The sequence below is a fragment of the Phasianus colchicus genome, chromosome 4 (genome assembly GCF_987193195.1).
Source record: "Phasianus colchicus chromosome 4, bPhaCol1.hap1.1, whole genome shotgun sequence".
NCBI lineage: Eukaryota > Metazoa > Chordata > Aves > Galliformes > Phasianidae > Phasianus > Phasianus colchicus.
Window position 1 is genome coordinate 34976175 of NC_143439.1, and position 12213 is coordinate 34988387.

The following is a 12213-nucleotide window of genomic DNA, read 5'->3' on the forward strand; positions in this document are numbered from 1 at the left end:
TCAGCATAATAGTTAATTCTGATGCAAGAATTAACTGTGCAGGGTCACTGCCAGAGGAAGCTGTCCAAGTGCCAAAGGAAATAGAAGTAACCAGCACATACAGCAAATACATATTTGCCAACTATATGGGAGCAAATATGCGTAAGCAGAACTGAAGAGTCATATTTTGACTAGACTGCTTTAAACAGCTGTTCTTGGGTAGACTTAAGGTCCAGCACTTAAACCATGTCGACACATTCTAGCAAAATGTAAGAACTGATACAGCGCACTTTTAGTATTTCATCCAATGAAAACAGAAGTGAGCTTGTGTTTAAGGACCGCCTGGAACACACTGAACCCTTCCTGCAGGATGCGTGGATGGTTCTACAACGCTGTGCTGCTACTGGAGGCCAGGGGAGGCCCCCATGCTGTGCCCCAGCTGAGCTGCCTGACCCAACCAGCACACACAGCCCCAGTCACAGGCTCCTGCTAACAGATAAATTACACAGAAGCATGCGGTACAGAATTAATCAATATTCAATGTCTCAGCATCTTGGGAATGCAGATCTGCAGGACAAGCTGTTCAGCCTGAGCAACACGGGATTTCAATCCAAGCAGAAAAATTCCTAGGGGTAGGTCAGTTAACTCACTAAACCACTAGAAAACCAAGAGACAGATATCAGGTGCTCCAGAACTGGCACAAGGGATTCCTGGTGTTAATAATCTTAACATTCGTTTTTTAAATCAATAAATGCTCAAACATTTTCTGGGTCTGTGCAGGAGCAGACTGGCGTTCCTCATGCTCTGTGCTGGACTAAGTTTCCTTTGACACAAAAAATATCAGATCTCATCCTTTCAAAAGCTGTGCATCCTTTCAAAATTAGTAGACTGTGGATTTCTATTTTTTATTTTTCTTTTTTTTTTTTTAAAGAATATGCTAATTGTTAAGTAAAATACTAAATAAGATACACAAATCCTTACCTGCTTCCTTGCACAAGGCTGCTAAGTCAGCACCCACATAACCATGTGCACTATCAGCCAGTTGCATCATCTCTGCTGCTGTGAGAGAATGGGGAACTTTCTTCAGAAGCTTCTGTAGTATATCCAGACGGTCTTGGGCATTAGGAATTCCTATTTCTATTTCTTTATCAAAACGGCCGGGTCTGCGCAGTGCTGCATCTAGCACATGAGGACGATTGGTGGCCCCAAGTACCACGAGCTGCCCTTCACTGCCTTCCTGAACACATCAAACAATGCAAAACACTAATTGTAATTACATTTATAAACATATTTTAATGTAATTTAACGTAAACATATTTCCTGCTTACTTTTCACAGCTCCTACACACATTAAATCCTGATGATAGACCTAAAGGAGCAAAGCAAATCAACCCCCAAACTGTACCTACAATTTAGAAATACCTTAGGTTTTATGTACGTACAAACAACAAAAAACAAACTACACTCCAAGATCCCTTAATCCTAGCGTATCTCTCTAATTCCCAAGAACTTGCTTTCCAGTATCAGGAAAGTAAGCACCTAGGTGAAAAAAGTCAGCATTTAGGCTAGAAGGTAGTGCTGGCATAAGAACAAAAAGGTTTCAACAGACCCTGAACAAACAAGGTTGGGAGGCAAATCATTTAGGGTATAGAAAGCAGCAGAGATGGCAGGTTACAGAACCCTCTGTAGGCTCAGTAGTAAAAGCAAAGTCAAAAATCCTAACTAATTTCCTCAAATTCTGCTTTTCACATTCAAAGAGAGGCAAAATCAACAAGGTCACTTGCACTGCCATTTGCATTTTGAGAATGAAGTACTTTCTCCATGGAGAACATTCAGCAGTCTTTGCCATGAGAAAATATGTTCTGACTGAACAATCCATGACCGGTCAGCAAAAGCCACAGTGCAGTAAAATAGCAAGAAACTTGCAGATTAAATAAACAACAGAGATTCATTTTTCATATTGTGGACAGAGTTCTTTTGTCTCTCCTGCTAGTAAACAGAAAGAATGAATGAGAGATTGGCAAATTTTATGGTCTTAATATGTAATACACTAACGTCAGTTAAATTTACTGTTTTTCTTCAGTAGGCTTTTGTTATATCCTAAATTTTACTATAGCAATCTTAAAATAGTCATTGTTTCCTTTAGTAATGCAGACCACAAATTATCAGAAATATCTTGATCTCTTTGTCAGAGCAATCAAATTAGCTAGTTTAGTTCAATGACGAGCTAGCAATAAAATTTCAGTTTTGTCTCCAGAACTACAGAAATAGGAGAAGTCCAATGAAAGACCAGAAATGGAAAAAGATTTACTTTCTTTTTATCCCACAGCTACCAGGGGACATTCCCTCCCTATGCCTAGCATCCAGTAAAGCATTAGATTACTACATAAAGTTTCACCTAAGGCTACTGTCTTTTTTCCCTGAATGACATATCTAAAATTGGCTGCACTATAGAAATAAAAATACTTTGCTCAGTTAGTTCCCATACACACTGATTGCCTCAATGAGTCTACTTACAGAGCCAATGCCATCCATTAATGTCAGCAAGGAAGCTACAACTCTCTTTTCCACTTCATTCTGAGCCCCTTCTCTCTTTGGACAGAGTGCATCCAATTCATCTATAAATATAATAGAAGGACGACTGGAAAAAAAATTGGAAAGAATAAAAACACCTGTTAGGTAGCTCAGGAGAACTAAAAAAACCCAAGACACAGACTTGCAGAACTTTATAAGGAAAATATCCAGTTCCAATGAAAATTAATGAGCATCCCACCGCTTTAAGCAACTGAAAAATTTGAAACTGAGTATGGCACTACTCTAAGGGAGAACCAAAATGACTAAAATATTAGACAACATCGTCAATGACCAAGTCAGTTTACTTTCCTATGACTCTCTTCCAAAGACTCAACACTGATTGAGAGAATAAAAACACAGCCTCTTACTTGCCACCTGCACAAATACGTGATGTGATAGCATTTTGCTAAAGTATTATCAACAACATCTCAAAGTCTGCCTCAATAAGATCCAATAAATTTGCCACCATAATTGAGAGGCGTCCTATATCCAGGACCAACACTAGCTCATTCAGAGCTAGCTTCCACATCCCAGCTCAGTCTTAAACTGCTCTTTCAAGATAAAACTAGAAAAATTTGGATCCAGGTGAAACTCTGGCTCATGCTTCCACCTGCTGAACTAAGTGTACCATGCACTAATGACACAGATAAAGCACTCTGGCACCTTCTTTAACAGACCCTTAACCAGGGTAGCGTCCAAAACATTTAACAGGCATACTAGAATTTCACTGTTCTCCTTTTACTTAGCTTTTTATAAATAAATTTATTTCCTTTTAAAACCACTGCAAGAAATAAATAATTCAATTCAAAGATTCTTGCAGATGTTTTTCTTTGAAAACCATTAACTCTGGGACCAATACTGCAAAGAAATGAGCATGAATATAATTATCCAAAAGAACATACCGTAAAGAAGCTTCGGCAAATATCTGACGTAGTCTTGATTCAGATTCTCCATAAAACCTATGATAATTAAACTATTTTAAATATTTTAATAAGAAATGGTGAGTTTTTCTGTATTTTCTGGGCAACTTAAATAATTACTGCTTGTGTGTTCCAAAAAGCCATAGCGCACCCTCTCAAAGTCTCCAGCAAATTTATGAAGCACATGCAAATCGAAAATAACCTTCCATCCACAAGAACAAAAAACAGGTTAAAAAACACAAGGATACACCTATGTTCTAAATAGCAAAAAATCAACTGTGCTAGAAACAATTTATATCTGTGTTTTTAAAGAACAACAACAAAGAAAAGTTTCGTGGAGTCATTAATCTGTACACTGTCATCTATTAATTTCAAATACAATTCAACAAGTGAAGTAATTCAAATACACATCAGCAAGTAAAGTAACTCCTCTGGTTGCAGAAATAGCATGCGACTGCAGGTGCAGTTTTAGTCTTCTTTTTAATTCAGTCCATGCTTACCGAAATTTCTAAGCCAAATCCAATGAAACTCTGTTACTGCAACAAGAAAGAGGAGTCCTACTTGAGAGAAGCCTTTCCCATCTGTTTTTGACTCTTGAATGGATAACCTACAGCCAATTCCACAGAGGATGATGGATTTCCAATGGGTAGATGCTAATGTACCTATAGAATTAATGAACATAAACTGAGGACTTACTTGCTTATTATTTCAGGACCATTAATAACAGTTACATGAGCGCCAACCTCATTTGCAATGGCTTTGGCAATGAGAGTCTTCCCAGTACCTGGAGGGCCATACAACAGCACTCCTCTAGGAGGTGAGATTCCTTCCAGCCAGCACATGCACACAAACAGAGAAGAGAGTTATTTGTGATAAATGCCTCCTTTATCATGTGCACATTACGCTGCATTTGCACATTTTGCTGCCCTACAGTTATTACTGATTAGAACTTGATCTCAGCATTCATTTCTCTAGCCAACATTATTCTTTTCATTTTGATATAATGGCATTTTCACGGGAAAGAGCTCTCTACAAGATGTGTGACACTTAGACGGGATGCATTATTCAACTATTTTAAAGTCCAAATGATTTTGTTTAAAAAGCAAACATTTCAATTGTTTTATTTTCTTTTGTAGTTTGAATTACAATTCTCCCTATGTTTTATGGGTTATTTTTTCCAAAAAATTATTGGTCTAAGCACCTCGTCTTCATAAATGTAATTTTTGAAGTTATTAACGACTCCTACAGTGCCATTATTCCAAATTTCCAACACCAGAAAACGACCTTTCCTCCACACTCCAGAGATCTCAGAAATACCTATCTGGATTGAAGTATTTGGCTACACCTTCCAGCAGTCGTCAAAAAAGATGACACCCACAGAATCACAGAATTGCCAGGGTTGGAAGGGACATCAAGGATCATGAATCTCCAACCCCCTTGCCACAGGCAGGGCCACCAATCATCCCACCTAATGCTAGACCAGGCTGCCCAGGGCCCCATCGAATCTGGCCTTGAACACCTCCAGGGATGGGGCATCCACAACCTCTCTGGGCAGCCTGTTCCAGTTTGACACCCAGTTTGACAGTGTTTTGACACCCACGTGTCAAAAGGACAAATGTGCCCCTTTAATAGTAAACATGAAAAGCCAAAGAAGACAGAAAGATGAAATGGAAGACAGAAAGAACATAACGGACACTGAAAGAACAAAATATTCCTGGGTCCAGCTAAAACTGGATACAAGCTACAGATGACCACAGCAAAGTTAGATTGTGACCTCAGCTGGAAAAAAAAAACATTTCAGACCAGCAGAGGCAAATTGAGAGAGTAGAAAGCCAAAAGCAAGAAGTGAAAATTAAGAAGCCAAAAGAGGGGACCAACTTTGGATGAAGTGCGTTGCTGCAGTGACAGAGGGCAAGACACCTGATGTAGGCACAAAGATTGAGTCTTAGGAACTCAAAAGGGCAAAACTGATCTGCTAATTGACAGAGGACAGGAATAGTGCCTTTGCACTTTCTAACAGCCAATTCCAGCACACACTGCTCCCTCGTGTGGTGTTTCTGATACCGCAGGATACAGAGCCACACGGCAGCTCTGGCCTCCAGGGCAGCCCCATTTTCTCCTCTCCCAGCACTCCTGTGGTTGTGGAAGAAGCAGAGAATCTGACTGGATACACTGGGAGCCAAGTGTGAAGAATGTTGCTGCTGAAGCAATATTTGGTTCAACACAAGAACACGTGGTGATGCTGGAGTTGGAGGTCAGAGCTGGACAGTGCAGGGAAGGAGGCTCCTCACAGCATCCCACTGACAGACACTCAGCTCATGCCTGAGCAGGGCCTGAGTGTTAGGGAATTTGTCACAGTGATGGATGATAGATATCACCTCCGTTTTGATGGATGTGGGGGGGAGAGGCAATGCAGGGAAATAAAGAGCCTCAAAGACGTGATACAAAAGAAGTATTTATAAGTAAGAGCCCTACCTCACAGTGATGTGCACCTAGACATGTACAAGGAGCAGGTGTGCCTACTTTATGGACAGATTCATTTGAGATAAACACAGTGTAGTTTTATCTTCATTACAAAACCCCTGCATATACACAGAGATATAGATATAGATATTAGATATAGATTAAAATATGGCAACAGTAACCATTAGGATTTAAACCCTGCACTTGCATAAGAAACACTGCAGTTGGGGGAACGCTTCCTGAACGTTTAACAGGAACCCTGTGACGCACAGAGATATAACAACAGCTCACCTCATTTTTCTCAACTTAAAAAAATATGATTAGTTGACTTCGTCTAAATAAATAGATAAATAAATAAAACCTGGGAAAATACACCTTTCAAATGTCCATGTATAAGGTCTTTACTATTTGCTATAAACTCTGCCTAAGCATTATTTGAGTTGTCCTAGAGATAGATACATGTTACTTTCCTACTGAATTATGTTTCACACAAGCTAACCACTACATCTCCATCGTAGCCACGTAGTACAAACTGTAAAACAGTTTGACAATGCTTGGACACTCAGGTATGCTGGATCAGCATGACATAAAGTTCAGTGCATATTTTGGTAAAAATAACTTGGTTTATAAGAAAAAAAAAAAGTCACAGGAAAAAAATAACTAGTATCAAGTGAAGAAAGTCAACTCTTAGCATCATACCGTAACTCTTGAACAGTTCAGCTTGCTTCAGGGGCAGTTCAACCATTTCTCTAATAGTTTTCAGCTGGCTGCTTAAACCTCCTATCATGTCATAGGTAACTTGGGGTCCGTGGTCACTATCTTCTGCTATGTTCATCCTAGTTTCTATAAAACTGATTCTAGTTCTTGAAGAAATGTAATAAAAAGTGTCTGTGCTGCTGAATGCTCCGGGTATGGCAGCCGATGGAAGTCCCTCACTGCCTCCTTTCCTGGGCAGCTCCAAACCAGCAGCCAGGTCTGCAGTACCCTCCCTGCTGTAGGCTTCATCTCCCTGAGAACCTTGACCAGCGGCTGCCACAGCAGAACTGGGTGTAACTGGTGAACTCAGACACACCAGTTTGGATGGAGTGCTTGCAGATGCAGCCTCTGGATCCTCATCAATGTCCATCCTGCTGAGCTGTAAGGACAGATCCAGTGCACTCGTCTCCAAGTCAGATTTCTCCAGGTCTGGCTCACACACCTCGCTGGAAACGGCACCAGCCTGGGCATGCAGCTCCAGACTGTCAGTCCCCTTCACTTTCATTACCACCACATTACACAATTTGCCATAGAAACTGAATGCCAGGAGATTTTCTGGTAAAACAACTTTCCCATCTGTGAGAGAATTGAAAAGAAAAAAAAAAGAAAAGGAGAAAGTTGATAAAAGTAATTGGTGGCAATAATTTTAAGACAGCCTTTACAGTAAATGTAAAGAGTGCTATAAATTAACACCCCAGAAGGTAGTTACATAATTTACATGATCCTTTTATACATAAGAAGACTTTACTGGATAAACATTTGTCATCGTACATAAACTCTTGTACTAAGCCCACCATTACTTGAGTGTTCTGAACTCCACACAGTGTGCACAGCAGGATTACAGAATTAATACTGTATTTGCTGTGTGCCCCATAGGTTCACACTATTTCATATTCAGCCTAAGCCTTGATCTACAGAAGGTAAAGTTTTATCTCTGTGTTGGCAGAGAGAGATCTGGAAATGTGATCTGAATGTACCCTACGGGCACAAAAAAGCAGTAATGTAAACAGGAGTTATTATTTCCAGCCAAACTCACAAATCTGGAATCCAGTTTGTACTTCCTGCTTCTTAGCTTGCCAGCACTGTTATTATATATCCCTAAACCAGAAGGTTATTACTGAGAAGAGAAATTAAAACTTTGAATTCCAATACCTTGAAAAACACACTGGTTTTATTTTTTCCTTACTTACAGACACTTGCTACCCAATGAAAAGTAATTTTGTTTATTTATTATCAATACACTAAAGATTCAGAGCATGGGATTTCACACCAGTACTGATCCCTTATCTTGTTCTTAATGCATAGTATCGTTCTTTTTTTCTTCACAACACAAGACAGCCCCAAAGTCCATCAGCCAGGAAGCCAACAATGACAGCTCAACAACAGTATCTTGAAACAGCCGTAGGTACAAAAGAAAGAAAGAGCACGATTAAGACAAGTTATATATTTGAATCATAGTAATATGATTTAGCCCAAAGAAGATCCCTGTGAGAAGAATAATCCCTTCTATTTTGGCATAAGCCCTCAATTGAAAACAGAGGAAACTCTCTGCTTTTCTATCCAAAATGTGACCTTCCACTGCACTACAAAAAACTGAACAGTCAAAAGAAGAGCAACAAAATTTATACCTAAGTTTCTCAGCAGACAGACAGACATTTCCTCAGCATTAATATGGGCATCTTTGTCCCTGTGGTAAGAAGAAACAATATTTTTTCAATCACTAACTGCTACAAAAATAAAACGGAGTCTATGCCACCAGGGTACCAGGACAATGAATATCACCAACTTTACACACTGAGATTTAATCCCACAATCAGAAGAGATAAATGAGCTCCTTACAGTCTTTGATTCCAGTAACAACTCGAAAGATATTAGTCACACAGCTAACAAAAGGAGTGTTTATATGGAATTTTGTTCCATTTTTCATACAAAATGCTGCAATAAGCAATAGAGTAAGTTACATTTACAAATCTAGATTATATATTATGAGTCCATTCCACAGGTCAGCCCCTGTAAGCGTCACAGAGGTGAACAGCATCACCAAAAACATTTGCATCAGGTGCAGCAGCTGCAAATAAAATTATGACCAAGAGAGGGAGCTCCAAGCCTAGAAATAAAAGTCCATTTCTCAGTTTCACCGATCAAAAAAGAAACTTGAGGGAAAGAAGCATTCTGCTATCAGAGGGGAGCCCTCAAAATGCCACAACCTCGCCTGACAAGCAAATACACACTCAATTGCATTGCTGGGGCCTGAGACTGGAGGTTGGTTTTAACTGGAAAATAAATAATGCACACAAGCAAATCCCCAGAGATACAAATTTTCAGAGAATAAATTATACCTGTAAAGCATCTAGAAAAGTAAGAAATTCTAGGACAACAGGATTCCATTTATTCTTCTAATAACTAATCTTATCTGATAGATCGGCTGTAAATTTTCTGTTAACTTAGTACATATCTCACTGTAATTTACTACAGTGGTTTGCAGTAAATCAGTAGGCTTAAAACAAACTCCTGTTTGCATGTGTTCTCTCCTAGAGTCATTCTAGAAAAACCTTAATTTATGTGACTTTTAATTTGGGGGCACACTATGTATAGCATTTCTAGGAAACTGAGTAAAGGATTTGGGCACAAAGTCCTTCTTCAGAAGGAAAATCCTCGCTTTGAAACAGTTTCAAAAAGAATTACAGTTACCACAAGTATTCCAGAAGTTACACACTATTCCTCTGACTCCATTCTTATCACAGGTGCACAGAATATCCAGAGCTGGAGGAGATACACAAGTCTAACTCCTGGGTCTGCACAGGACCACCCAAAATTCAAACCCTATGTCTTTTATAACCAAACTGTTTGTAATAACAGTCAAATATTGTAACATCAAACCAAACTTCCTATAGGACTAAATTAGCTGTAGCAAAAAGCTGCAATGACATGATTTTTTCATTTTCTTAGAGAAATTACAGGTGTTGGGAGACTTTTCAAAGTGATTACAAAATAGCTTTATTTAGGAAATAACCATAACCAGATTCTGCATTAACCCAAGTCCTGTCTGTGGAACGTTAGGTCAGTGACAAAGATAAGCAGATCAATAAACAGCTAATTTTTCAAAGCCTTTGTAATTTCAAGACAGCCTTAATCTGCACTTTCTGCTCTCTACCCTTGGTGAATTCAGAGGGGAAAAAAACCAAACCCCTTCTGCGAGAGTTTCCAGTTAAAAAAAACCCAAAACATTCCAATAAGTAAAAGTCACACACATGATAGGTGATGCTTTGAGGGCTCTCCCCAGCCTGTCAGCCCTCCACTGCCCCAGCCATGGCACAACTTCTCACCAGGAGTTCCTCAGGAAGAAGCTTGCAGCACAACCTCTAACGACAACAGTCACAACACAGGCTCCTTCTGGTTCTTTCTAACCTAATATCAACACTATGCAGAGCTCATCCTTGGGCCTTACAAGTGACTTAGGAGCTTAAAAAACCCACCTTGATCATGCAGTCACACACACACACTTGTCAAAAGCCTGGTCTCAGCTTCAGGAGTTGACTGTGCTCAAGACTGGCTAACATTGCTGCCTGTTACTTTCACACAAAAAGAAGAATGTCTTCACACTACCGGCCTTTGTGGCATTGTGCTCTCCTCAACAGCACTAATCCTCCCTCAGCTGAGATCTCCTCACTCTGCAGCTGACCCACTCTGCTGTCCTCACAGGAGGCAGCAGTTAGTCACCAGGTATTAAACTTCAGCCTTCGTCCTTCAAGCATCTGTGGATGCTTAACTTTCAAAGAATTGCACAATACCCTGAGCTGGAAAGGACCCATAAGAATTAACAATTCCAACTCCTGGATCCATACAGCACCACCCAAAAATCAGACAATATGTCTGAGAGCGTTGTCCAAATTTTCCTTGAACTCTGGCAGCTCAGGGCCCTGTTCCATGCCCACCACCCTTTGCTGTAGAACCTCTTTCTAACACTCAACCTGACCCTCTCCTGACACGGCCCCATGCCGTTCCCTTGGATCCTACATACTAATTCCATGCAAGCATGAAAGAAAAATGGTACCTTCTAAGAGTGTGCAGTGCAAAGCAGATGCCTTGCAGTAGGCACATTGGTAGGGGACAAGATAGTTCATACCTCATCTTTACAGCAACTTCCTCTGCTTGGATGACTGCACCAGTCACGGGCTGCACGGTGACGGCATCACCCACTCTGACTCTCAGGCTCTTCTGTATGGTGTCACTCAGCCCAATCTTCCCACCTGGGAAGCCTGGAGTGGGCCAGGCAGTGCAGACCTGGAGGAATCATAGAATCATTAAGGTTGGAAAAGATGACTAAGATCATCTAGTGCAACCATCCACCTACCACCAATATTGCCCACTAAACCGTGACCCTCAGCGCCACATCTACACGTTTCTTGAACACCTCCAGGGACAGTGACTCCACCACCTCCCTTGCCTGTGCAAGTACATCACCAGTCTTTCAGAGGTTTTTCCTAATGTCCAATCCGAACCTCCCCTGGTGCAACCTGAAGCCATCACCTCTCATCCTATCACTGTTAACAAGGTGAAGAGACTGATGCTAATTAACACCTTGCCACAATCTCCTGACAGGCAGTTGTAGAGAGCCATAAGGTCTCCTCAGAGCCTCCTCTTCTCCAGACTGAACAACCGCAGCTCCCTCAGCCTTAAGTGTAAGACTTGTGCTCCAGACCCTTCACAGCTCTGTTGCCCTTCTCTGGACAGACCATAGGGCATGGATGTCTTTCATGGATGTCTTTTGTTAGGGCCCCAAAAGTGAACACAGTAACTGAGATATGGCCTCATCAGTGACAAGTACAAGGAGACAACCATCTCCCCAGTCCTGCTGGCAACGCTACTTCTGGTAGAAGCCAGGATGCCATTTAAAGCAGGTTCAAAGCAAACAGCTGTCCGTGGCCCCACATTCAGTCCTCCAAAGTAAGCAATATTAATAAAACCAGGGGCTGAGGAAGAAGGAGGATTAGGTTGCAGCCTGGTTCCACGGAGGGCTAAGGTACGAGCAGCACCGAGTTTCCCAGCGGACGGGAACGCGAGGGGCTGCCCAAAGGAGGAGCAGAGTATGGAAGGGCCGGGGCCTCACCCACCTCCTGCCTTCCTCCCGCCGCCGTGAGCAGCACCGGGCGACCGATGCAGATGTTGGCGGCCTTCATGCCGTTCAGAGACAGCTGCGCCAGGGCTCTCCGGAACATCTTGGGGATTTTGTCATCTTCTGAAAGGTTCAGGAGAAGCACATCACCGCTCCGCACGCGGGACACGCGCCGCACGCCCCGCGCTCCCACACAAGCACGCCCGCAGGCCGCGCCTCGGCAGCACGGGCCGCGCACAGACGGAGCGCGTTCCCGCGGCACCGAAGGCCGGGCGAGCGGCAGGGCCCTCGCACCGTTTACCGAGCAGACCTCGCGTCTGCCGCGGCGAAAGGCCGTCGGTGCCGACGCCGCCTCGGGGCGGCAGATCCCGGCCTCGGGGCCGCTCCCGCCGTCCGGGTCCCGTAC

The 12213-nt window shown here is 42.0% G+C and overlaps 1 protein-coding gene across 6 annotated transcripts in view; it reads right to left on the reverse strand.

The window, feature by feature from the left end:
• Nucleotides 1-12213, reverse strand: part of AFG2A (AAA ATPase AFG2A) — a 204062-nt gene that overhangs the window by 191638 nt on the left and 211 nt on the right. For all 6 annotated transcript variants that reach the window (XR_016466056.1, XR_016466055.1, XR_016466057.1 and 3 more), the window contains exons 2-9: nucleotides 11806-11930; nucleotides 10818-10975; nucleotides 8320-8378; nucleotides 6635-7267; nucleotides 4169-4298; nucleotides 3455-3511; nucleotides 2496-2619; nucleotides 961-1216 (exon numbers count right to left, since the gene is read on the reverse strand). Coding sequence is in view for 3 of the 6 variants with exons in the window: in XM_090139166.1 (XP_089995292.1) it covers nucleotides 961-1216; nucleotides 2496-2619; nucleotides 3455-3511; nucleotides 4169-4298; nucleotides 6635-7267; nucleotides 8320-8378; nucleotides 10818-10975; nucleotides 11806-11930 (1542 nt within the window). In the remaining 3 variants the exon portion in view is untranslated. The remainder of the gene's footprint in view (nucleotides 1-960; nucleotides 1217-2495; nucleotides 2620-3454; nucleotides 3512-4168; nucleotides 4299-6634; nucleotides 7268-8319; nucleotides 8379-10817; nucleotides 10976-11805; nucleotides 11931-12213) is intronic.